At 46.0% G+C, this 24,810-nt stretch overlaps 2 protein-coding genes across 2 annotated transcripts; both read right to left on the bottom strand.

The window, feature by feature from the left end:
- Nucleotides 1-260: 260 nt before the first annotated feature.
- Nucleotides 261-7,895, bottom strand: LOC149462464 (uncharacterized). The gene is made up of 7 exons (XM_089676781.1): nucleotides 7,760-7,895; nucleotides 6,572-7,369; nucleotides 6,387-6,473; nucleotides 6,223-6,294; nucleotides 1,789-1,853; nucleotides 1,625-1,690; nucleotides 261-1,073 (listed from the first exon to the last, which is right to left on the bottom strand). The coding sequence occupies exons 1-7, from the start codon at nucleotides 7,821-7,823 to the stop codon at nucleotides 300-302; spliced, it is 1,926 nt and encodes a 641-aa protein (XP_089532907.1). The 5' UTR covers nucleotides 7,824-7,895; the 3' UTR covers nucleotides 261-299.
- Nucleotides 7,896-7,938: 43 nt separating this feature from the next.
- LOC149462463 (uncharacterized) lies at nucleotides 7,939-18,556 on the bottom strand. Its single transcript, XM_089676782.1, has 2 exons — nucleotides 18,436-18,556; nucleotides 7,939-8,217 (listed from the first exon to the last, which is right to left on the bottom strand). The coding sequence occupies exons 1-2, from the start codon at nucleotides 18,499-18,501 to the stop codon at nucleotides 7,939-7,941; spliced, it is 345 nt and encodes a 114-aa protein (XP_089532908.1). The 5' UTR covers nucleotides 18,502-18,556.
- Nucleotides 18,557-24,810: the final 6,254 nt, after the last annotated feature.

Below are 24,810 nucleotides of genomic sequence, written 5' to 3'. Positions count from 1 at the left end.
TGTGTGATGGGGAACAGCTAAAACTATTTGCAGGACAGACCACCAGGTGAAAGCAGCAGAAAGGCCAAAGAGTCTAACCACCAATGCCTCTGGAAGGGTCACCTTTTAGTTTTCTTTCTGAAGTGCTGCTTTTTTAGTGTTCGCTATTTGGAATTATTGGTAGCCATACTCAGAAAAGCACCTGTGTTGGATTCCCTACATGACCAAGCCACCATTATTACCCCAAATGTATTTCTGACAATTTGAAAGACACGTTCTGCTACTTTCCAAATAATGTTTATTACAAAAAACATACAAAATTAATGGGGAGGAGGAGGCTGTTGCTGCAGAGGGGGTGGGTGTGAGGGTTGGGGGGGTACAGTGTGTGGAGGGGCTTGGAAAGAGTGGTGGGGAGGGAGGGCTGGGGGAGAGGTTGAATGGGGGGAATGGAAGACAGGGAGAATGTGGGGAGGGGCATTTGAGGGCTGAGGAGAGTGGGCAGGATGTGGAAGGTAAGGGTGGAAACGGGATTGAGAGGAGGAGCATGTAGAAACAACGGGAGGGGGTGTGAAAGTGGGGGTGTGGTCAAGGGGCAAAGTGGAGTGTGAGGAAGGTGCAAAAGAGGGATCCATAGGGAAGGAGGCATACTGGTCTTCAGGTGGGGTTTCTTGAGGGGGCTGCTCCAGAGTGGGTAGTTCCAGATTCGGCACCTCCAAGACTTGTTCCTCTGCTGCTTCCCGGGCACTTTCTACAGGGGAACTCTGTGGCAACCTTGGCATTGACCCCAAACTACTACTGCACAGGGGTTGGGAGCCTCTGGCCGAAGGTGCATTTTGTTCAGCCCCTGCTTGACATAAGGCCCAGATATCATGACTAAGGTCCTGCAGCGCTGTAGTCTGCTCCCTGACCGAGGTGACAAGTCCAAGCAGGGCTTCATGTTGGAGCCCCAGTAACCTTTCTATATTATTGGATGCATTAGAAAGCCTCCTTTGCTCCCATAATCTTTCCATGTTGAACGACAGCCTTTCCCCAAGCTTGCGAAGGCGGCTGGGTCCAGGTGGACGGGGTGCTGAACCAGCTGCATCCAATGTTGGCTGCAAGGAGAAACAAACAAAAAAAAGAAAGCGCGTTTAACACACAGCATGACAGGGGGCTCATTTGACACCAAACCTGGGGCGGACTGACCATTGGGGAACTCGGGCACTGCTGGGGTCAGTAGGGGGCCCCATGAAATGTCCCTGGTACCTTTCATAGGCTTTTTTGGGTGTGGTTTGAGGGTGAGCGAGCACACAGGGGCCCCATGATCCCCTGTTGACCCGGGGCCCCATGAGTTGTCAGTCCGCCCCTGCACCAAACACTAGTTCATGTTCTTGTCCCACCCCTAGGACCAGGTATTGGTGAATGCCTTTCCCTGACACATTACACTGGATGAACATTTGACTGAAATTAATGATTTCTCATCTTTCCCCAGACTGATACCTTCCTGCTGATTTGTCACATGCACATCACTCCCTCCAGCTCCTGACTAAGCAAGGATTCGAAAAAAGTAAGTTACACATCATGTTGCCAAGTCCTGCCCAGCCAGGAACGGAGTTATACTCTAAATGGGTGACTCATTAGGGAGAACATCTTTAGCATCTCTTACCGGAGGTTCAGGCAACTCAGGTGGAGGTGACGGCATTTCACACAAGTTTGGAGTGCCTGAACTTCCCTGCACCACAAAACAAAAAAAACAATGCATGACATTTCCCAAATACACATTCAGCATGCATTTGTACATCCCCCACCCCATTACAGCAGTTCCTGTACCCCAACATCAGATGTAGATTCCTCTCCCACTCCAACAGCTGCGGCCTCCAGGGGCAAAAGATGATCTGCAAATAGAGTTCAAGATGATAATTAGTAACAGATACTAGTTAGGCTGTGTGACGGACAGCAGAAATATTCTTTTATTTTTGTGTTTTGTTTGTGGCCAAACAGTTAGCTTGTCTGCTTTGTCTACAATTTGGAGTTCTTGTGCCCCGCAGGAGGTGGGAAATGGGATTGATCTCAGCAGGGAGTGCAGACAGCATGGTCTTTTGTGGTTGTGAAAGGCCCGACCAGACCAGACCAGTTCTCACCGGGAGTTTGGGGTTTGGACAATTGAAAGGGCCATGCAATCTCTTGATGAATGAGAGAGCTAGAGAGAGGATGTCAGAGCCCCTCCTGGCCGAGCCCTAACTAGGAGATCCATTGAACTGTGCTTTGCTTTGTGCACTGCTGGGACTTGTAGTCCTATATTGCCTGTGTAGTCTTGAAGCTGCGGCCAAGACACACAACCCTCTGAAGACCCATGAGCTGTTGGTCCCCTGCTCTTGAGAGAAGCGCTGTGTGAGGTGTGAGCTGAGGACAGACCCCACAGCTAAGACCCTCGCTGTTGATCCTGGAAAGCTGACCCTGTCTGCTGATCGCTGGTTGTCCCTGGAAAGCTGACCCTGCTGCTGATTGCTGTGAGGGTCCCTGTCTACTGATCGCTGCTGTCCCTGGAAAGCTGACCAATGTGAGGGTCCCTGAACCGTGAGTGTTCCTGCACATTGTTTGCTGGTTGCCCCTGAAAACTTCCTGCTGTGAGTGCCCCTACAAGCTGCATGTGGCAGAGTGTGGAACTATCCTTATTGTGCACCCCATTGCCCTTGCCCAGACTGTCTTATGGTGTACCCATATCACCCCTGTCTGGACTGCCCCATTGTACGCCCATATTTCCCTTGCCTGGACTGCCCCATTGTATGCCCATATTTCCCCTTGCCTGGACTACCGCATTGAATTCCTATATTATCCTTGCCCAGACTGCCCTGTGGAACACCCCTATGCCCCTTGCCTGGACTGCCCCATTGAATACCTGAACTATTGCTTGCTTGAACGGCCCCTATTGTGTACCCGGAGTAATACTTGCCTGAACTGCCCCTATTGTGTACCCGGAGTAATACTTGCCTGAACTGCCCCATTGTGCACCCGGATTAATACTTGCCTGAACTGCCCCTATTGTGCACCCGGATTAATACTTGCCTGAACTGCCCTATTGTGTACCCGGATTAATACTTGTGTGAACTGCCCCTCTTGTGCACCCGGATTAATACTTGCCTGAACTGCCCCTATTGTGCACCCGGAGTAATACTTGCCTGAACTGCCCCTATTGTGTACCCGGATTAATACTTGTCTGAACTGCCCCTATTGTGTGCCTGGATTATTGTAGCTACCTGGACTGCCCCACTGAATGCTCGGATTATCGCTACCTGAATTGACCTATCGTGGGCCGGATTATCACTGTTTGGACTCCTTCCCCCTTTTTGGGTACCCGCCCGCTACCCTTGTTACCCTGATTGTCTCTCCTACTTCAATAAAACGTTGTGTGTTTATCATCCTCCGTGTGTTCTGTCCTGCCTACGCTTCCGTCACAGGCTGCATGTATGATGTGACATTTGTGACCAAGGTTTGAGGGATTGCTCATTGGTATGTTCTTCACCCAAGTTTATCCAGACAAATAGAACACTGGCAGCCACAGCCCAGGAGACTGGTAGGGAGTAGAAAGAGCCATGGTAAGGCTCAGGAGCAGGGGCCACAAGAATGAGGGGCCACCTTTCCTGCCAAACAAGGAGGCAGATGTTAGGATGGCTCCATTATGCCCATAGGCTACTGCACCCATTTTGACCATGGGCTTCAAACATTAAAGCAAAAGATATAACATTTGTCATTAAGGCAACATTCCAAAAAGGATTCAATAGGTTATAGAAGGGTCACCCAGGGAAAAAAATGGGTTGAATCAAATATAAATGTTCCCCAAAATATTTCCAAAGCCAAACGCATGTAAATGCACCCAAAAGAATTGTTGATATAACTGTTGATCTGAAGAGACCAAGAGCAATGCATCCAAAACTCCTTTAATCACTTTAAACCGCAGGTCTCCTGCAAACTCAATGTGAAAAAGAAAATAATGAACTCATGTGGCAGTCTCAGAGTTACTTGATCTTGTATCTGAAAACATTAAACAGCCTTTCCAGATGATTGGAAGCTGAGCTACAAAGGGCGGGACTACTCAATATTGAACCCTACGGACTAAGACTGGGATGTCATTGAAGTTCATGTGTGTGGAAAGGAAGTCATCCCAGCAGTGTTGGCAATATAGTGTATTTGTCAATGAACTATAGATTAGTCTTTATAATGCCTTTTGGGCTTTAGGTGCTTCAATCCTGAGATTCTCGGTGGATAACTCTGACAAAGGAATAGATCTTCCTGCTAGTCATGTGATGTGCCAAAACAAAGCAGTCTAATTATCGGCCCCAAGTTTACATGAGAGGCCCAAAGCATTAGTTAGGTTCCAGTTTTTTTGGGGGGAGGGGCACTGTAAAATGATTTGACTCTTTTCCTGGAATCAGGAAAATTAAATTGTGTTATATTATTTGGATCTGGTTGGGTTTTTGGACTCCGGGAAAATGGCCCCAAGAATACTCAGTCTTGGTATGTATTTGATTTGGCCTCTACATTTGGAGCAATAGGAGAATGGTCGCCGTCACTTGGAACTTGACAATTGGGTGAGTAGCTACATTTCTTGATGTTGACCTCAAGTTTTACTATGCTGAAGTCCCAGATCACATGATGAAACAAGTCAGGAGAGTAGCCCACTAGATATTACTGCCAGCAGGGTCAGCACGGCTTTTATAACCACTTGCCTATCCGGCACTTAGACCCCCTTCCTGCCCCGGACAATTTTCACCTTTCAGCGCTGTCACACTTTGAATGACAATTGTGGTCATGCAACACTGTACCCATATGACATTGTTATCATTTTATTCACACAAATAGTGGTTGCTTCTGGTGGTATTTAATCTCTGATGGGTGGTTTGTTTTTTGTACTATAAACAAAAAAAGAGCTAAAAATTTGAAATTAAAAAGTTTTTGTCTTTGTTTCTCTTTTTCAAACAGGTAATTTTTCTCCTTCACTGATGTGTGTCGATGAGGTGGCATGGATAGGCAGCACTGATGGGCACTGATAGGCAGCACTGATCTGCACCAATGATGGGCACTGACTGGCAGCACTGCTGGGCTCTGATCATCAGGTCAATGATCATCAGTGAGCTGGTGATTGGTGCTGATCTGTTCTCTGCCAATTGTCGGTTATCTGCAGTACTTTACTCCCACTGTGACAGCATGAGGAAAGTGCAGCTGATAACCGGCAACTGCATTTACCGGTGATCTGCCATGATCACGTGGTAAAAGGCCGCTGTGATTGGCCTTTTACCACATCATGTGATCAGCTGTGTCCGTAGGACACAGCGACCCCTGAGATGGCTGGGTGTGCACCCCCAGGGGCCTATGGGAGGGCGTGTTCTGGGAGGATGTTGTATGACGCCCTCCCCAGACTGTAGCCAAATGACAGCTACAGTGCGGGTGACAAGTGGTTAAACACTACTCTGGAAATCAGCATCCTTAAGGGGCCAATAAACTCATTGAATGGAAATGTAAACAATCATGAGCTCTTTTGGGCTTTATTTTTAACAAGGATTTGCCTGGAGACCTTAAAATGAGACTTACTGATTCCAAGTGAAGTGGAGGAATGCTGTCAGTTCTGCCACCCATAGTGGTGACCAAAGTGTGTTTGACCTTCCCTTTGTGTGGCTCAAACCTGAAGGTGAGCGGCACGATTGGGAGGTGATGGGTCCCTGTAGTGGATCATTTCCTGTATATTGAGCAGGCATGATATATGATGTCACTAAACACCAAACACATTGGATATTCTGGGACTGTCAGAGTTGAGCATGGTGACGTTGGTCAGATTACATGTATGTGTTTACATGCGTGGAATGTTTTTGTGTCTGGGAGAAGTTGTGAAGTTGCGAGGGCGAGTCTAATTTGGAACGCTCAGGAGGTGTCAGCTAGTTAGTGATGTTTGGAACTTTATTGCTCTCATCAGTTAGTTCCCCCATTTGGTTTGGTGGGGTTACCTGCTTTTCATGGTTCAGGGAAACTGGTCCCAGGACATTTGGCAGGGATTAGACACATTTCTGTGTGGTAACAGTTTTCCACACTGATTTCTCTAGGGGTTTGAGCGCAATACAGTGAGGAACCCCAAAGAAATCCAGCGTGTTGTGGAGATATATTTGTGTTCACACAGAGTTTAGCATTGGTTTGTTCTGCATTCCTAAGAGGATGCTCATTGGCTCATCCTGAGTGATTATGATTGTTGTAGACAAGCACATTAATACATACCCAGATCTTCCTCCATTCCTGGCTGCAGTGGGGGGAGCCGCTCCTCCTCCTCCTCCTCCTGCTGATGTTGTGCTGTGAATAGGACATTGACATGTGAGATGATTGATGTTCTAGCAGTCTGTTCAACATTACGGGGGGGGGGGGCATTCCCAATGAGTGCTTACCAGGAGGGAACATCTCTTCATCAGCGTATGTGTGATCTGGCTTGTCCTCTGATGGGCTGGCTGGGGCTGCCCCTGCCTCGGGATTGGCTACAACACAACACAAGACAAAATGAACAACAAATGGTAAATGTTAAAAAGATAACACAACTTTGAAGACACAATATGGACATGTGTGGTGTACTTACCACTCTGCCAGTCATCAGTATCTTCATGAGCCGTCACCCCAAAAATCGTGTTGAGACCAATGATTGGCAGAAGTGCCCGTTCTGCCTGAGACAGTTCCTGCAGATGGTCAGGGTCCACCCCATGCCTTGTAACATGCCCCTGCCGAGCCCACAGAGTCAGCTTCTCCTTTGAATTCCACCTCAGATCACGCATACGCTTCTTCACATTCTTGGGGTACCGGCGTACCATCCTGCCCACTGCATTTACGGCCACCGTGATTTCCTTCCACAGACGGTCCTTTGCTGCCTTACCGCTGCGGTAGGACCTGGGCCCCGAGATGCATTCAGCCCGTTCTACATAAGCAGCCACCATGGCCCAGATCTCATCATGGGAGAAGGGTGGAAAATTGGGCTGGGATTGGGCCTGGGCCTGGGACCTTCTGCCTCCCCTTGATGTCCCTTCTCCTGGGCTCAAAGGGGATACAGCAGCCCCAGGTGAGGTCCTCAACTTAGCTTCCGCCTTTTTTCTGAAGGAAGACTGGCCCCTTCTGCCACCAGTTTGTGACCCCTTCACACCACAGTCAGACCTCTGGTCCACCCTAGCCCTAATGGACCCCTGGGCCCCAGTAGCTCCCCTGGCATCATGGCCAAGGTGTGGCCCAGTGTCCCCCCTGGCACCATGGCTCCCCCTGGAAGCCTGGCCTTTTTGCCCCCTTGGGGGTGCCATGGGAGGAAACGTGGGCAGGGAGTCTGGCTGGATGCTGTTTGCAGCAGCAGTGGGTCCTAAGTGGTGGGATGTCCGTGTGTTAGTGTGGAAATCTGCAACAGAAAAAGGGACATAAGGGCAAGGGTCAGTTGTCTGGGTCAAAAGACTGGAAGAATTGCTCTGTCAGAGATTTTGCAAGACCAGGGCATGGGAAAGAAGGTCCAAGACCCAAATGCCAAGTCAAGCAACGTCTATGGTGAAAATCAACATTTTTCTGCCAGCTGAACCCCAGAACCTCCATAAATCCAGTCTAGATACATAAATTGTGTCTGCAGCACAGAGAAGGAAGATTATCCGAGAGAAATCCAGGAATACAGGACGGGGAACACAGCTCAGGAAAGTGACCAGGGGATTACAGGCTGATATCACCCAGTCCCCGCCCTACTCTGGACCAATCAGTGAGCAGTATGGGTGGAGGAATGGATTTAGTGTTCATGACCCACCTGTGCTGATCTCTGTAGGAGTGTCCTCCTCTATAAATGTCCCCGTTATTCCATCCTCCTCCATAGACTGCTGATCATCCCTCACATGCGCCTCTTCTTCTTCTGCTTTCACCTCAAATTCTATATCGATTGGATCTCCACTCTAAATCAAGGAAATGAGAGAAAATATCATCTGTAATTTATAAACTCACATTAAAAAATCCACAAATTGTCTTCATCAGTCCGAGTTCTAGATCCTCCATCCCACCGACCTTGCAATACTGAGGGATGGTGTGACCTTCCTGTGTGGAATCCCGGGAATACAGAGGACGGGGACATCTCTCTGGTGGGTTCCTGGTATTAGGTGGCTCCATCATATCCTTGTGTCCTTCTGAAAACTCCTCCATCACTCCATACTCCTCATCCTCCTCTTTATACTCTTCTTTAACATCAATATTATCATCCCCGAGGATTCCACTCTGAAAGATATAATAAAACATTCATTGTAACAAACATGCTGTGTATAAATCACAACTACCAATAATTGTCATCATCTACCTGATGATGGTGAGGGATGGTGTGACCTTCCTGTGTGGAATCCCGGGAATACAGAGGACGGGGACATCTCTCTGGTGGGTTCCTGTAGCTGGATGACTCCACCATGGTGTCCTGGTACAGATCTTTGTGTTATCTTAGAAGCTCTGACTCCTCCATCCCCCCATCCTCATCCTCCTCCTCTTTTATCTCTTTGTTAACCTCAACTTTAGGATCTCTCAGGTTTCCACTCTGAATATATAATAAAAATGACATCAATGGTAACAATGCAGATAATGTACAGATCCTAATGATACTATCAGTGATTGTTCCTCATCTACCTGATGATGGTGAGGGATGGTGTGACCTTCCTGTGTGGAATCCCGGGAATACAGAGGACGGGGACATCTCTCTGGGGGGTTCCTGGTATTAGGTGGCTCCATCATATCCTTGTGTCCTTCTGAAAACTCCTCCATCACTCCATACTCCTCATCCTCCTCTTTATACTCTTCTTTAACATCAATATTATCATCCCCGACGAATTCCACTCTGAAAGATATAATAAAACATTCATTGTAACAAACATGCTGTGTATAAATCACAACTACCAATAATTGTCAACGTGATGATGGTGAGGGATGGTGTGACCTTCCTGTGTGGAATCCCGGGAATACAGAGGACGGGGACATCTCTCTGGTGGGTTCCCATGACTGGATCCATCTGTAGGAAACACACACACTGACTGAATCCATTGTTTCTATGTGTTTATCAGATGATGGGGGATCTAGGTGGATCCTCCGTACTGCTCTCTCCTTTACAATAAAGTCTCCTCTTACCCGGTGATGTGAGGGGTGGCTGATTGCAAGTCCCTGATGAAGTCACATGACAGTGACGTAACGCGTAGGTCGGAGAACGGAATGTGGTGACGTCATTTCTGACATGAACGGCCACAGCCATATTGGTACACCCAGTACACCCATATCAGCACATGTGATTGGTGCGTTGTTTGATCTGTTCCCATGTAAGTCCTCATTTGTCTTTACAATAAATATGATTCATTTATAATATCACACTATGGAAGGACTTGTTCTTGTCTCCCTGGGAGTGCTGTGGGCCGGCTGTTCTTTCTGGTCCAACAATCCCCTGGCAGGAGTTCTGTGCACTGGTGGATTTCCGTGTCCAAAGGTGAAAGATCTATTACCACCGCTGAGCAGTATGGTACACCAGTGAGGGGATATCATCCCTACATCGCCATTTGGGATTCCACTTAAAGGGCCCCTGCAGGGAGTGTCCTGAAAGCCTTTTGGCCCCTTGGGGTCTGGGCACAGAGATGAGGAGGCAATGTAGCCGGTGTGGGATTCAACAATCATTTACCTATCCACGTTGTGGTTTGTTTTTTTATGTGTTTTTGTTGGACATTTTTGCATGGACTTTATGTCTTTTTTACAAATTTATTTCTTCATTGTGTTATTGTATTTGCGGTGCTCAGTAATACATTCATTTGGTGTTGCTGTGCGTTTATATCACCATTTCCTCTTTTATACTAGCCGCACTCTATATATGTTTGCCACATTTATTGATGGTATTTCTATGGTCACTTATTAGTCGGTTTATGTCACATGGCCTTTGGATGCACATTGTGGTGACTCTTTAGTTGCACGGTCACAATGTTTGGCCGCACTGTGCGTTGTTATTGTCATTCTTCTGTGATAAGTGGTTTGTACACTTTTCATATTAAGCTCTTCATTTTGTATTTTTCACATTTTGCTCCACTTTCTCATCAGTTGTATTCACGTTATGTCATGTATGTTGTGACGGACTCCTATGTCCCACTATTACTGGGATTGAGTTCAGATTTTATTTCTCCCGGATCATTTCCGTGCGTTTTGCCCGCGGTCACAATTTATTGTCTGTTACACCCTGTGGTCCTCATTTTGGACTTCTATGATTTCACCTTTCCCTTCACTCCCATATTCCTTCCATTTACTGATGATGTTCTGGTGTATTCTCTGTTGTCTTCTCATCTCATGATTTGTATTGGAATGTCTGCGGCATTATTGTGATTAGCGCAGCATCAATGTTCTGTCAGTTGTCTGTTACTAGTGGTATAGCCGGGTGTGCGCTGCGTCCCAATAGTCCCATCTTTTCTAGTAGCAGCGAAAAACGTTTTTTACAAATTTTTGCCCCCTACAACATTACTGTGTATATCTTTGACTCATGACAACTATCCAAAAACAGAAAAGGAAAAGGGAGGGGAGGAAAGTAACACAACACCTCCATAGAGTAGTCACTTGTATCATAACATCAACTACAATGACATCCCAGCTATGAGGAGATGACTCCCAGTCACCATAGAGCCACAGGATAATACACCTGGGCCAGCCCATCAAACACTTTGGGGGTATGAAAAAAGTAGGCCCAGCCAGTCATTGGAAGGCAGGTCTAAGGGTGTAAATATAGATAAAACAATCTAATATCTTATTCATCCCAACAATTTCAAAAAGGTATCTTACCAAAAAATGTTTATATTGGTGCTTAATTGATGGAACAAACGCACTTGTCCGGCGAGGAGACGACCACAACTGGAAAAGGGCATGATATAAGGATTGTGCCACGAGGATCATAAATCTGATAACCTGTACGGATTAACAGCCCTGAAAGAATGGCACTGGGCGGCTGTGAACCGAGGCCTATGTAGTGTCCAGGCGAGGCACGTCTGTGTTGTGACGTGTGACATCACCGCGTCCGGCCATCAGTGATGACACCGGCGTGCTATGGCCATTCATGCTACATCACAGGCCTGCACAGGGAGGGACAGAAGGTCCCTACCAAGCCACGGAAGATTGGACCCTAGCAAGGATACACAAGGGACACCACGGGCACCCGGCCGCACATCAGGCCCAACCAAACGGCCCATCAGCCCAGTGAAAAAACAAAGGAGCAATAGCAGGTCCAGACCCCAGAGGCCAGGAGGGGAAACAGCAGCAGGATGCATACACATATAAAGATTGATAATCATACAGCAATGTGCTGCAACAGCGTAGTATACAGAGATAGAAACAAAATAAATATCATAATAAAGGTTACAAAATGGACATACGTTATAGCAAGGCTGGGAACTACATCGGTAGGGGAAGTAGCACACACAGCTGCAATGATTCCCACAATATAGGCACTGTATTTAAACAGTAACTTGAAGAAATTTACAGAAATATAAAGAGTTCATGGAAATGACAGAATTATAAAGGGATCACGGAAATGACAGAATTATAAAGGGATGACGGAAATGACAGAATTATAAAGGGATCACGGAAATGACAGAATTATAAAGGGATGACGGAAATGACAGAATTATAAAGGGATGATGGAAATGACAGAATTATAAAGGGATCACGGAAATGACAGAATTATAAAGGGATGACGGAAATGACTGAATTATAAAGGGTTCACGGAAATGACAGAATTATAAAGGGATGACGGAAATGACAGAATTATAAAGGGATCACGGAGATGACAGAATTATAAAGGGATCATGGAGATGACAGAATTATAAAGGGATGACGGAAATGACAGAATTATAAAGGGATGACGGAAATGACAGAATTATAAAGGGATGACGGAAATGACAGAATTATAAAGGGTTCGTGGAAATGACAGAATTATAAAGGGATCGTGGAAATGACAGAATTATAAAGGGATCACGGAAATGACAGAATTATAAAGGGATGACGGAAATGACAGAATTATAAAGGGTTCGTGGAAATGACAGAATTATAAAGGGATCGTGGAAATGACAGAATTATAAAGGGATGACGGAAATGACAGAATTATAAAGGGATGACGGAAATGACAGAATTATAAAGGGTTCGTGGAAATGACAGAATTATAAAGGGATCGTGGAAATGACAGAATTATAAAGGGATCACGGAAATGACAGAATTATAAAGGGATCACAGAAATGACAGAATTATAAAGGGTTCGTGGAAATGACAGAATTATAAAGGGATCGTGGAAATGACAGAATTATAAAGGGATCGTGGAAATGACAGAATTATAAAGGGATCACGGAAATGACAGAATTATAAAGGGATCGTGGAAATGACAGAATTATAAAGGGATCGTGGAAATGACAGAATTATAAAGGCATGACGGAAATGACAGAATTATAAAGGGATGACGGAAATGACAGAATTATAAAGGGATGACGGAAATGACAGAATTATAAAGGGATGACGGAAATGACAGAATTATAAAGGGATGACGGAAATGACAGAATTATAAACGGAAATGACAGAATTATAAAGGGATGACGGAAATGACAGAATTATAAAGGGATGACGGAAATGACAAAATTATAAAGGGATCGCGGAAATGACAAAATTATAAAGGGATCACGGAAATGACAGAATTATAAAGGGATGACGGAAATGACAGAATTATAAAGGGATCACGGAAATGACAGAATTATAAAGGGATCACGGAAATGACAGAATTATAAAGGGATGACGGAAATGACAGAATTATAAAGGGATCGCGGAAATGACAGAATTATAAAGGGATCGCGGAAATGACAGCATTATAAAGGGATGACGGAAATGACAGAATTATAAAGGGTTTGTGGAAATGACAGAATTATAAAGGGATCACGGAAATGACAGAATTATAAAGGGATCACGGAAATGACAGAATTATAAAGGGATCACGGAAATGACAGAATTATAAAGGGATCAGGGAAATGACAGAATTATAAAGGGATCACGGAAATGACAGAATTATAAAGGGATCACGGAAATGACAGAATTATAAAGGGTTCACGGAAATGACAGAATTATAAAGGGATGACGGAAATGAATGAATTATAAAGGGATGACGGAAATGACAGAATTATAAAGGGATCACGGAAATGACAGAATTATAAAGGGATCACGGAAATGACAGAATTATAAAGGGATCACGGAAATGACAGAATTATAAAGGGATCACGGAAATGACAGAATTATAAAGGGATGACGGAAATGACAGAATTATAAAGGGTTCGTGGAAATGACAGAATTATAAAGGGATCGTGGAAATGACAGAATTATAAAGGGATGACGGAAATGACAGAATTATAAAGGGATGACGGAAATGACAGAATTATAAAGGGTTCGTGGAAATGACAGAATTATAAAGGGATCGTGGAAATGACAGAATTATAAAGGGATGACGGAAATGACAGAATTATAAAGGGATGACGGAAATGACAGAATTATAAAGGGTTCGTGGAAATGACAGAATTATAAAGGGATCGTGGAAATGACAGAATTATAAAGGGATCACGGAAATGACAGAATTATAAAGGGATCACGGAAATGACAGAATTATAAAGGGTTCGTGGAAATGACAGAATTATAAAGGGATCGTGGAAATGACAGAATTATAAAGGGATGACGGAAATGACAGAATTATAAAGGGATCACGGAAATGACAGAATTATAAAGGGATTGCGGAAATGACAGAATTATAAAGGGATCACGGAAATGACAGAATTATAAAGGGATCGTGGAAATGACAGAATTATAAAGGGATCGTGGAAATGACAGAATTATAAAGGCATGACGGAAATGACAGAATTATAAAGGGATGACGGAAATGACAGAATTATAAAGGGATGACGGAAATGACAGAATTATAAAGGGATGACGGAAATGACAGAATTATAAACGGAAATGACAGAATTATAAAGGGATGACGGAAATGACAGAATTATAAAGGGATGACGGAAATGACAAAATTATAAAGGGATCGCGGAAATGACAAAATTATAAAGGGATCACGGAAATGACAGAATTATAAAGGGATGACGGAAATGACAGAATTATAAAGGGATCGCGGAAATGACAGAATTATAAAGGGATCACGGAAATGACAGAATTATAAAGGGATGACGGAAATGACAGAATTATAAAGGGATCGCGGAAATGATAGAATTATAAAGGGATCGCGGAAATGACAGCATTATAAAGGGATCACGGAAATGACAGAATTATAAAGGGATGACGGAAATGACAGAATTATAAAGGGTTTGTGGAAATGACAGAATTATAAAGGGATCACGGAAATGACAGAATTATAAAGGGATCACGGAAATGACAGAATTATAAAGGGATCACGGAAATGACAGAATTATAAAGGGATCAGGGAAATGACAGAATTATAAAAGGATCACGGAAATGACAGAATTATAAAGGGATCACGGAAATGACAGAATTATAAAGGGATCACGGAAATGACAGAATTATAAAGGGTTCACGGAAATGACAGAATTATAAAGGGATGACGGAAATGAATGAATTATAAAGGGATGACGGAAATGACAGAATTATAAAGGGATCACGGAAATGACAGAATTATAAAGGGATCACGGAAATGACAGAATTATAAAGGGATCACGGAAATGACAGAATTATAAAGGGATCACGGAAATGACAGAATTATAAAGGGATGACGGAAATGACAGAATTATAAAGGGTTCGTGGAAATGACAGAATTATAAAGGGATCGTGGAAATGACAGAATTATAAAGGGATGACGGAAATGACAGAATTATAAAGGGATGACGGAAATGACAGAATTATAAAGGGTTCGTGGAAATGACAGAATTATAAAGGGATCGTGGAAATGACAGAATTATAAAGGGATCACGGAAATGACAGAATTATAAAGGGATGACGGAAATGACAGAATTATAAAGGGTTCGTGGAAATGACAGAATTATAAAGGGATCGTGGAAATGACAGAATTATAAAGGGATGACGGAAATGACAGAATTATAAAGGGATCACGGAAATGACAGAATTATAAAGGGATGACGGAAATGACAGAATTATAAACGGAAATGACAGAATTATAAAGGGATGACGGAAATGACAGAATTATAAAGGGATGACGGAAATGACAGAATTATAAAGGGATGACGGAAATGACAGAATTATAAAGGGATGACGGAAATGACAGAATTATAAACGGAAATGACAGAATTATAAAGGGATGACGGAAATGACAGAATTATAAAGGGATGACGGAAATGACAAAATTATAAAGGGATCGCGGAAATGACAAAATTATAAAGGGATCACGGAAATGACAGAATTATAAAGGGATGACGGAAATGACAGAATTATAAAGGGATCGCGGAAATGACAGAATTATAAAGGGATCACGGAAATGACAGAATTATAAAGGGATGACGGAAATGACAGAATTATAAAGGGATCACGGAAATGACAGAATTATAAAGGGATGACGGAAATGACAGAATTATAAAGGGATCGCGGAAATGACAGAATTATAAAGGGATCGCGGAAATGACAGCATTATAAAGGGATCACGGAAATGACAGAATTATAAAGGGATGACGGAAATGACAGAATTATAAAGGGTTTGTGGAAATGACAGAATTATAAAGGGATCACGGAAATGACAGAATTATAAAGGGATCACGGAAATGACAGAATTATAAAGGGATCACGGAAATGACAGAATTATAAAGGGATCAGGGAAATGACAGAATTATAAAGGGATCACGGAAATGACAGAATTATAAAGGGATCACGGAAATGACAGAATTATAAAGGGATCACGGAAATGACAGAATTATAAAGGGTTCACGGAAATGACAGAATTATAAAGGGATGACGGAAATGAATGAATTATAAAGGGATGACGGAAATGACAGAATTATAAAGGGATCACGGAAATGACAGAATTATAAAGGGATCACGGAAATGACAGAATTATAAAGGGATCACGGAAATGACAGAATTATAAAGGGATCACGGAAATGACAGAATTATAAAGGGATGACGAAAATGAATGAATTATAAAGGGATGACGGAAATGACAGAATTATAAAGGGATGACGGAAAGGACAGAATTATAAAGGGATCACGGAAATGACAGAATTATAAAGGGATCACGGAAATGACAGAATTATAAAGGGATCACGGAAATGACAGAATTATAAAGGGTTCACGGAAATGACAGAATTATAAAGGGATGACGGAAATGAATGAATTATAAAGGGATGACGGAAATGACAGAATTATAAAGGGATCACGGAAATGACAGAATTATAAAGGGATCACGGAAATGACAGAATTATAAAGGGATCACGGAAATGACAGAATTATAAAGGGATCACGGAAATGATAGAATTATAAAGGGATGACGAAAATGAATGAATTATAAAGGGATGACGGAAATGACAGAATTATAAAGGGATGACGGAGATGACAGAATTATAAAGGGATGACGGAAATGACAGAATTATAAAGGGATGACGGAGATGACAGAATTATAAAGGGATGACGGAAATGACAGAATTATAAAGGGATCACGGAAATGACAGAATTATAAAGGGATCACGGAAATGACAGAATTATAAAGGGTTCACAGAAATGACAGAATTATAAAGGGATCACGGAAATGACAGAATTATAAAGGGATCACGGAAATGACAGAATTATAAAGGGATCACGGAAATGACAAAATTATAAAGGGATTGCGGAAATGACAGAATTATAAAGGGATCGCGGAAATGACAGAATTATAAAGGGATCGCGGAAATGACAGCATTATAAAGGGATCACGGAAATGACAGAATTATAAAGGGTTTGTGGAAATGACAGAATTATAAAGGGATGACGGAAATGACAGAATTATAAAGGGATCACGGAAATGACAGCATTATAAAGGGATCACGGAAATGACAGAATTATAAAGGGTTTGTGGAAATGACAGAATTATAAAGGGATCACGGAAATGACAGAATTATAAAGGGATCACGGAAATGACAGAATTATAAAGGGATCACAGAAATGCAGTATATCATAATATGTTTCACGGAAGATTACTTACGTCTTTGAAGCCCAAATTTCTTACAAAATAGCAATGGAGGTCACTCAAAAAAGAATCCCTAATAATTGCTATAAATATCAGATACATTCAGTTCAATTGAAAATGGATCCAAAATTCAACACAGGACCCCCACATAACTCAGGGTAAAGCTTGGCATAAGCAATTCTGATGTCATTACATATGACAGGACAAACAGTCCCACTGTGCTAGTGAGAATAACAAGTACCTGCTGACATCCCAAGAACATCAGAAAAAAACAGATGGAGGGGCATTGGGGGGAGGAGCTGTGAGGTCAGTGTGATGTCATAGGATTCTCTGACTCTGGATGGAGGGACATTGGGGGGAGGAGCTGTGAGGTCAGTGTGATGTCATAGGACATATAGACTCTGGATGGAGGGACATTTGGATGCGGAGATTTGAGGGGTCCTCTATATGAGGCTCCCATGCAAACCAAATCTTTGTTCCTGGGTGTGTCCTACCTCTCGTGAAGAGTGACCTTTGACCTTTACCATCCAGAAATCTGTCCGGAATCTGTGGAAGTAAGCTGTCATGTGATCAGGTGACGTGCGGAGGAACGGAGTGTAAATAGCAGACAATTGTCTCCAGAGCCCCTAATGGTGGGGATGGATTTGGCGGCGTGCTGGTGCCAAGTTTCCTCCCCCCAGGGTCACTGCAGGTGTGGAGAAAAGCTGTGTAAGAGGATATGGAGGACAGATGAGGAGGAGATCCAGGAATCAGGAGTCAGGGCAAGCAACAGACGAGCGCATCCAAGAGACCAAGCCGGGGTCACTACACAGAAAATCAATCCAAGGAAACAACAGGCAGGACGAGGAATAGCAAGAAGGAGCTGAGAGACAAGTGAGAATATTGCTCAGCCAATGGGAGATGATCTCAGCGGAGTCCCCCCATTGTCAGAATACAAGAGTGCAGCGGGGAGGATTCCCCCATCCACCTCCAATGTGTGGATGGGGGAATTGCTTCAGTTTTTATGGTCATCCCGCTGGCTGAACGATAAAACTGAACCATGTAGGCCAGCTTTGGGAGCAAATATATTATCATCAACTCCTCCCCCTGAAGGGGTTCATCTGGGTTCCCACACTATATATCTGTGTATCATCATCTGCTGGAGATAAAAGACGTCACAATGACTATGGAGGAAGAGGACAGACGTGACTATGGAGGAAGAGGACGGACATGACTATGGAGGAAGAGGACGGACATGATGGGGGGTTACTGGGTGTAAATAGAACATAACATCTTATTACCTCCTCTGCTGCCACTTCTCCTCTCAGCTTCGCTTCCACACTGAAAGTCTTGTCTGTACCTGACATCACTTCCTGTCTGTTCCTGACATCACTTCCTGCCTGTACCTGACATCACTTCCTGTCTTCCATAGAGACTTCCTGTCTGGGTAGAAGTGAGATCCCCACCTTGTGGAGCTCAGAGGAACTGCAGCCCCGAGAAGCGTCTGGTAGTGTGACCCCGGCCTTGTGCTGGGTGTGTATGGACTGTAGATCCTTATAGAGGGGTCACCTCCACTCCCACCAAGGGGGACAGAAATATATGACTGCTTGGGGGAGGGGTTTTGGCCCCTTTGATTTTTCAGTAACATTGATTGCAGATTTAGTCCTGTAGAACATCTGGTATATGGATACAAAGCCCCCCAGCTGGGAGTAAAGAGTCCACAAGGTGCTGATCTCACCTATACTCACACAGGAAGTCTCTATGGAATGCAGACAGGAAGTGATGTCAGGGACAGACAGGAATTGATGTCAATCACAGAAAGGAAGTGATGTCAGGTACAGGCAGGAAGTGATGTCAGGTACAGACAGGAAGCAGAGAGAGACATTGGAGGAAGTGGCAGCAGAGGAGGTAATAAGATGTTATTTAATATTTACACCCAGTAACCCCCCATCATGTCCGTCCTCTTCCTCCATAGTCACGTCCGTCCTCTTCCCCCATAGTCACGTCCGTTCTCTTCCTCCATAGTCACGTCCGTCCTCTTCCTCCATAGTCACGTCCGTCCTCTTCCTCCATAGTCACTAGAGATGAGCGAATCGAACATGGCGAAGTGGAATTCGTTTTGAAGATTGGGAAATATTCGATTCGCGACAAATCCAAAAATTTGCAAACTTCGGATGCACGAATCGAATTTTCCCAAAAATGGCGGCGACATGTGTGGCGACGGAGCGGGGATCTCTGGGAAGGCGCGCAGACAAGGCGCGCTGACCCATAATGCATTCATTCATGACATGTGATCGCATTAGCCAATCAGCAGCCAGCCAGCCAGCACTGTGTAATGGTAGAGCTATAAATCGCGGCCATCTTAGAATTCTCCATTAGCCTCCGGTCATTCAAGAGAGACAGACCTGTCTGTATTGAGGGACAGAGTTAGGGCCACAGAGACTTTAGGGCCACAGAATCGTTACTCAGGGACACAGAATCGTTACTCAGGGACACAGAATTGTTACTCAGGGACACAGAATTGTTACTCAGGGACACAGAATCGTTACTCAGGGACAGACACAGAATTGTTACTCAGGGACACAGAATCGTTACTCGGGGACACAGAATTGTTACTCGGGGACACAGAATCGTTACTCAGGGACACAGAATTGTTACTCAGGGACACAGAATTGTTACTCAGGGAAAGACACAGAATTGTTACTCAGGGACAGACACAGAATTGTTACTCAGGGACACAGAATTGTTACTCAGGGACACAGAATTGTTACTGTGGGACACAGAATCGTTACTCAGGGACACAGAATTGTTACTCAGGGACACAGAATTGTTACTCAGGGACACAGAATCGTTACTCAGGGACAGACACAGAATTGTTACTCAGGGACACAAAATTGTTACTCAGGGACACAGAATCGTTACTGAGGGACACAGAATCGTTACTCAGGGACACAGAATCGTTACTCAGGGACACAGAATCGTTACTCAGGGACACAGATTTGTTACTCAGGGACACAGAATTGTTACTCAGGGACACAGAATTGTTACTCAGGGACAGACACAGAATTGTTACTCAGGGACACAGAATTGTTACTCAGGGACACAGAATCGTTACTCAGGGACACAGAATTGTTACTCAGGGACAGACACAGAATTGTTACTCAGGGACACAGAATTGTTACTCAGGGACACAGAATCGTTACTGAGGGACACAGAATTGTTACTCAGTGACACAGAATTGTTACTCAGGGACACAGAATCGTTACTGAGGGACACAGAATCGTTACTCAGGGTTACAGAATTGTTACTCAGGGACACAGAATTGTTACTCAGGGACACAGAATCGTTACTCAGGGACAGACACAGAATTGTTACTCAGGGACACAGAATTGTTACTCAGGGACACAGAATCGTTACTCAGGGACAGACACAGAATTGTTACTCAGGGACACAGAATTGTTACTCAGGGACACAGAATCGTTACTCAGGGACACAGAATCGTTACTCAGGGACACAGAATCGTTACTCAGGGACACAGAATCGTTACTCAGGGACAGACAGAGAATTGTTACTCAGGGACACAGAATTGTTACTCAGGGACACAGAATCGTAACTCAGGGACACATAATCGTTACTCAGGGGCACAGAATTGTTACTCAGGGACACAGAATTGTTACTCAGGGACAGACACAGAATTGTTACTCAGGGACACAGAATCGTTACTCAGGGACACAGAATCGTTACTGAGGGACACAGAATCGTTACTCAGGGACACAGAATCGTTACTCAGGGACACAGAACTGTTACTCAGGGACACAGAATTGTTACTCAGGGACACAGAATCGTTACTCAGGGACACAGAATCGTTACTCAGGGACACAGAATTGTTACTCAGGGACACAGAATCGTTACTCAGGGACAGACACATAATTGTTACTCAGGGACACAGAATTGTTACTCAGGGACACAGAATCGTTACTGTGGCAGAATTGTTACTCAGGGACACAGAATTGTTACTCAGGGACACAGAATCGTTACTGAGGGACACAGAATCGTTACTCAGGGACACAGATTTGTTACTCAGGGACACAGAATTGTTACTCAGGGACACAGAATCGTTACTCAGGGACAGACACAGAATTGTTACTCAGGGACAGACACAGAATTGTTACTCAGGGACACAGAATTGTTACTCAGGGACACAGAATCGTTACTCAGGGACACAGAATCGTTACTCAGGGACACAGAATTGTTACTCAGGGACACAGAATTGTTACTCAGGACAGACACAGAATTGTTACTTAGGGACACAGAATTGTTACTCAGGGACACAGAATCGTTACTCAGGGACACAGAATCGTTACTCAGGGACACAGAATTGTTACTTAGGGACACAGAATTGTTACTCAGGGACACAGGGATTACAATTGTTACTCAGGGACTGGGGTGCTTATTGAATTATAGAGTATGTCAGACAACACGCAGAGGAGTGGCAGAGGAGGCAATGTTTCAGGAGCGAGCAAACGTGGCAGCAGAGGAAGGGGTCGAGGCAGCACTAGTCGCAGCCAGAGGCCAGTGCTCCCGGTGTCATCCAGCGGTCGTGTCTCCACCGACAACCCTGCCATCATCGATTGGTTGGCTCGGTCGTCTTCCTCTTCCCAGGTCACCTCTGACACCTACAGCCAACGGTCGGTGGGTACGTCAGACACAACCGTTAGTTGGCATGGCCCGGGAGCAAGCCCACTGAAATCACGTGTCCTCTACCTGCCCCTGTCCTTTGGTGTTCCCTCACCAAGCGAAGTATCGCATGCTGTGGGCTCAGCCCCACTGTACAGTGAGGAAGAGCTAACAGAGGGCGGTCAGGAACGAGAGGAGACATCCGCCTCTTCAGCAGCCAGGCGAAGAAGTACTGGCGAGGAGAGTGGCTCGGTAGCCGGTCTAGACAGGTCTGTCTCCTGACCCACACGCAGCCGAGGGGGCTAGTAGTGACGCGGAGACCCTAATTGATGATGATGAGGCTGATCGCACTTGGCAGCCTCGTCGTCATCAGGCTATTGCTTCCGCATCATCAGGAGAAGAGGGTGCCAGCTTGCCAGCGAGCAAAACAGTCGGTGGGTTGCCCAGGAGGCAGCAGGGTCGCAGCAGTGTCAGTGGAGGCAAACGGCCACGGAGTAGAGCACCAGCTCCACTGCAGCCTACCACCACGGCCAGTAGTGGTGCCGGTGTGCACGGAGGAAGTAGCAGTCAGCCAATGAGGAGTAGCGGGGGCAAAGTTTCCTACTCAGCGGTGTGTCAATTTTTCGTGGAAGTAAACGTAGCCGTATGTCGACTATGTGGCCAGAAAGTCAAGCGTGGCCAGGGGGCCCATGTTGGGACTACAGCGTTGCGTCAGCATATGCAGCGTCGCCATTCGGTGGCCTGGTAAAACCGTGATAAAGATACGGCGGTTCTGCCTGCCCCAGCCCCCGCTCCATCACCCGCTCCGTTACTTGCTCCGTCACCCGACGTGAATCGCCCTCTATCAGCCAGTCAAGGCTCCAACACCTCTGCTGAGGCGAGTTGTCGCTCGTTGGCATCTTCCGCTCGTTCAGATGCTCCTTCTCCTGCTACTCCTCTTCACGGATTCCGTCAGCAGTCTTTATTGGAATCCGTTTCCAAGAGACAACAGTTTGCGAGCACGCACCCGACGGTGCAAAAGCTGAACGTCCTCCTGTCCAAGTTGCTGGTGCTGCAGTCCCTCCCTTTCCAAGTGGTGGACTCAGCACCTTTCCGAGAAATGATGGCTTGTGCCGCGCCGCGGTGGAGAGTGCCAAGCCGGCATTTCTTCGCCAAAAAGGCAGTGCCAGCCCTGCATTCACATGTAGAAGAGATGGTGGGCCAGTCTTTGAGCATGTCGGTCTCTGCCAAAGTGCACGGCAGCGCCGACGTGTGGAGCTGTAACTACGGTCAGGGACAGTACATGTCATTTACGGCCCACTGTGTGAACGTGGTGCCGGCACAGCCGCACCAGCAACTTGGACAGGTCACGCCGCTTTTGCCTCCACGTTTGCACATCCTTGGTCCAGCAAAGATGTCCGCCTCTACCACCTCTTCTTCCGCCGTGTCCTCAGCCGCCACCCCCGTGCCAAGTCCCATGCCCCAAACATGTTATTATTTTTAACATAGGCCTCTGTATGGCCTTCAATTTAAGCTGCTTACGCTTCGCCACTCTGCCATGGGCCCCTGTACCGCCTCCTCTTGCTGCTGCCAGGTCCAGAGTGTGTCATGGGTCCCTGTACGGCCTCCCATTGCTGCTGTCTCCATCGCCACACTCTGCCATGTGCCACTTTCATGTCTCCTCACACTGCTGGTGGGTTCCATTTTGTCATAGGGTGCTGTATGGCCTCCCATTGCTGCTGCCAGGCCCGTAATCTGCCATGGGCCCCCGTACCGACTCCTCATGCTGCTGCCAGGCCCGTAATCTGTCATGGGCCCCTGTACCGCCTCCTCATGCTGCTGCCAGGTCCAGAGTGTCTCATGGGTCCCTGTACGGCCTCCCATTGCTGCTGTCTCCATCGCCACACTCTGCCATGTGCCACTTTCAGGTCTCCTCACACTGCTGGTGGGTTCCATTTTGTCATAGGGTGCTGTATGGCCTCCCATTGCTGCTGCCAGGCCCGTAATCTGCCATGGGCCCCCGTACCGACTCCTCACGCTGCTGCCAGGCCCGTAATCTGTCATGGGCCCCTGTACCGCCTCCTCATGCTGCTGCCAGGTCCAGAGTGTGTCATGGGTCCCTCCACGGCCTCCCATTGCTGCTGTCTCCATCGCCACGCTCTGCCATGTGCCACTTTCAGGTCTCCTCACACTGCTGGTGGGTTCCATTTTGTCATAGGGTGCTGTATGGCCTCCCATTGCTGCTGCCAGGCCCGTAATCTGCCATGGGCCCCCGTACCGACTCCTCATGCTGCTGCCAGGCCCGTAATCTGTCATGGGCCCCTGTACCGCCTCCTCATGCTGCTGCCAGGTCCAGAGTGTCTCATGGGTCCCTGTACGGCCTCCCATTGCTGCTGTCTCCATCGCCACACTCTGCCATGTGCCACTTTCATGTCTCCTCACACTGCTGGTGGGTTCCATTTTGTCATAGGGTGCTGTATGGCCTCCCATTGCTGCTGCCAGGCCCGTAATCTGCCATGGGCCCCCGTACCGACTCCTCACGCTGCTGCCAGGCCCGTAATCTGTCATGGGCCCCTCTACCGCCTCCTCATGCTGCTGCCAGGTCCAGAGTGTGTCATGGGTCCCTGTATGGCCTCCCATTGCTGCTGTCTCCATCGCCACACTCTGCCATGTGCCACTTTCAGGTCTCCTCACACTGCTGGTGGGTTCCATTTTGTCATAGGGTACTGTATGGCCTCCCATTGCTGCTGCCAGGCCCGTAATCTGCCATGGGCCCCCGTACCGACTCCTCATGCTGCTGCCAGGCCCGTAATTTGTCATGGGCCCCTGTACCGCCTCCTCATGCTGCTGCCAGGTCCAGAGTGTGTCATGGGTCCCTGTACGGCCTCCCATTGCTGCTGTCTCTATCGCCACACTCTGCCATGTGCCACTTTCAGGTCTCCTCACACTTCTGGTGGGTTCCATTTTGTCATAGGGTGCTGTATGGCCTCCCATTGCTGCTGCCTCCACCGCCACACTGT

The sequence above is a fragment of the Staurois parvus genome, unplaced genomic scaffold (assembly GCF_062004578.1).
Source record: "Staurois parvus isolate SC_StPar_1 unplaced genomic scaffold, SC_StPar_1.0 ptg000174l, whole genome shotgun sequence".
NCBI lineage: Eukaryota > Metazoa > Chordata > Amphibia > Anura > Ranidae > Staurois > Staurois parvus.
This window is presented reverse-complemented; position numbering and strand designations above follow the sequence as displayed.

What these genes read in the sequence shown, in the direction of transcription:
- LOC149462464 (XM_089676781.1), bottom strand. Translation starts at nt 7,823, where the DNA reads ATGGAGGAGGATGGAATAACGGGGACATTTATAGAGGAGGACACTCCT. An exon ending in AGGAATGGAGGAAGATCTGG is followed by an intron (nt 1,854 to 6,222) that starts GTATGTATTAAT and finishes CTCTATTTGCAG; the next exon opens with ATCATCTTTTGCCCCTGGAG. An exon ending in CTGAGTTGCCTGAACCTCCG is followed by an intron (nt 1,074 to 1,624) that starts GTAAGAGATGCT and finishes TTCTCCTTGCAG; the next exon opens with CCAACATTGGATGCAGCTGG.
- LOC149462463 (XM_089676782.1), bottom strand. Translation starts at nt 18,501, where the DNA reads ATGTCAGGTACAGACAAGACTTTCAGTGTGGAAGCGAAGCTGAGAGGA. An exon ending in GAGAAGTGGCAGCAGAGGAG is followed by an intron (nt 8,218 to 18,435) that starts GTAATAAGATGT and finishes TATATCTTTCAG; the next exon opens with AGTGGAATCCTCGGGGATGA.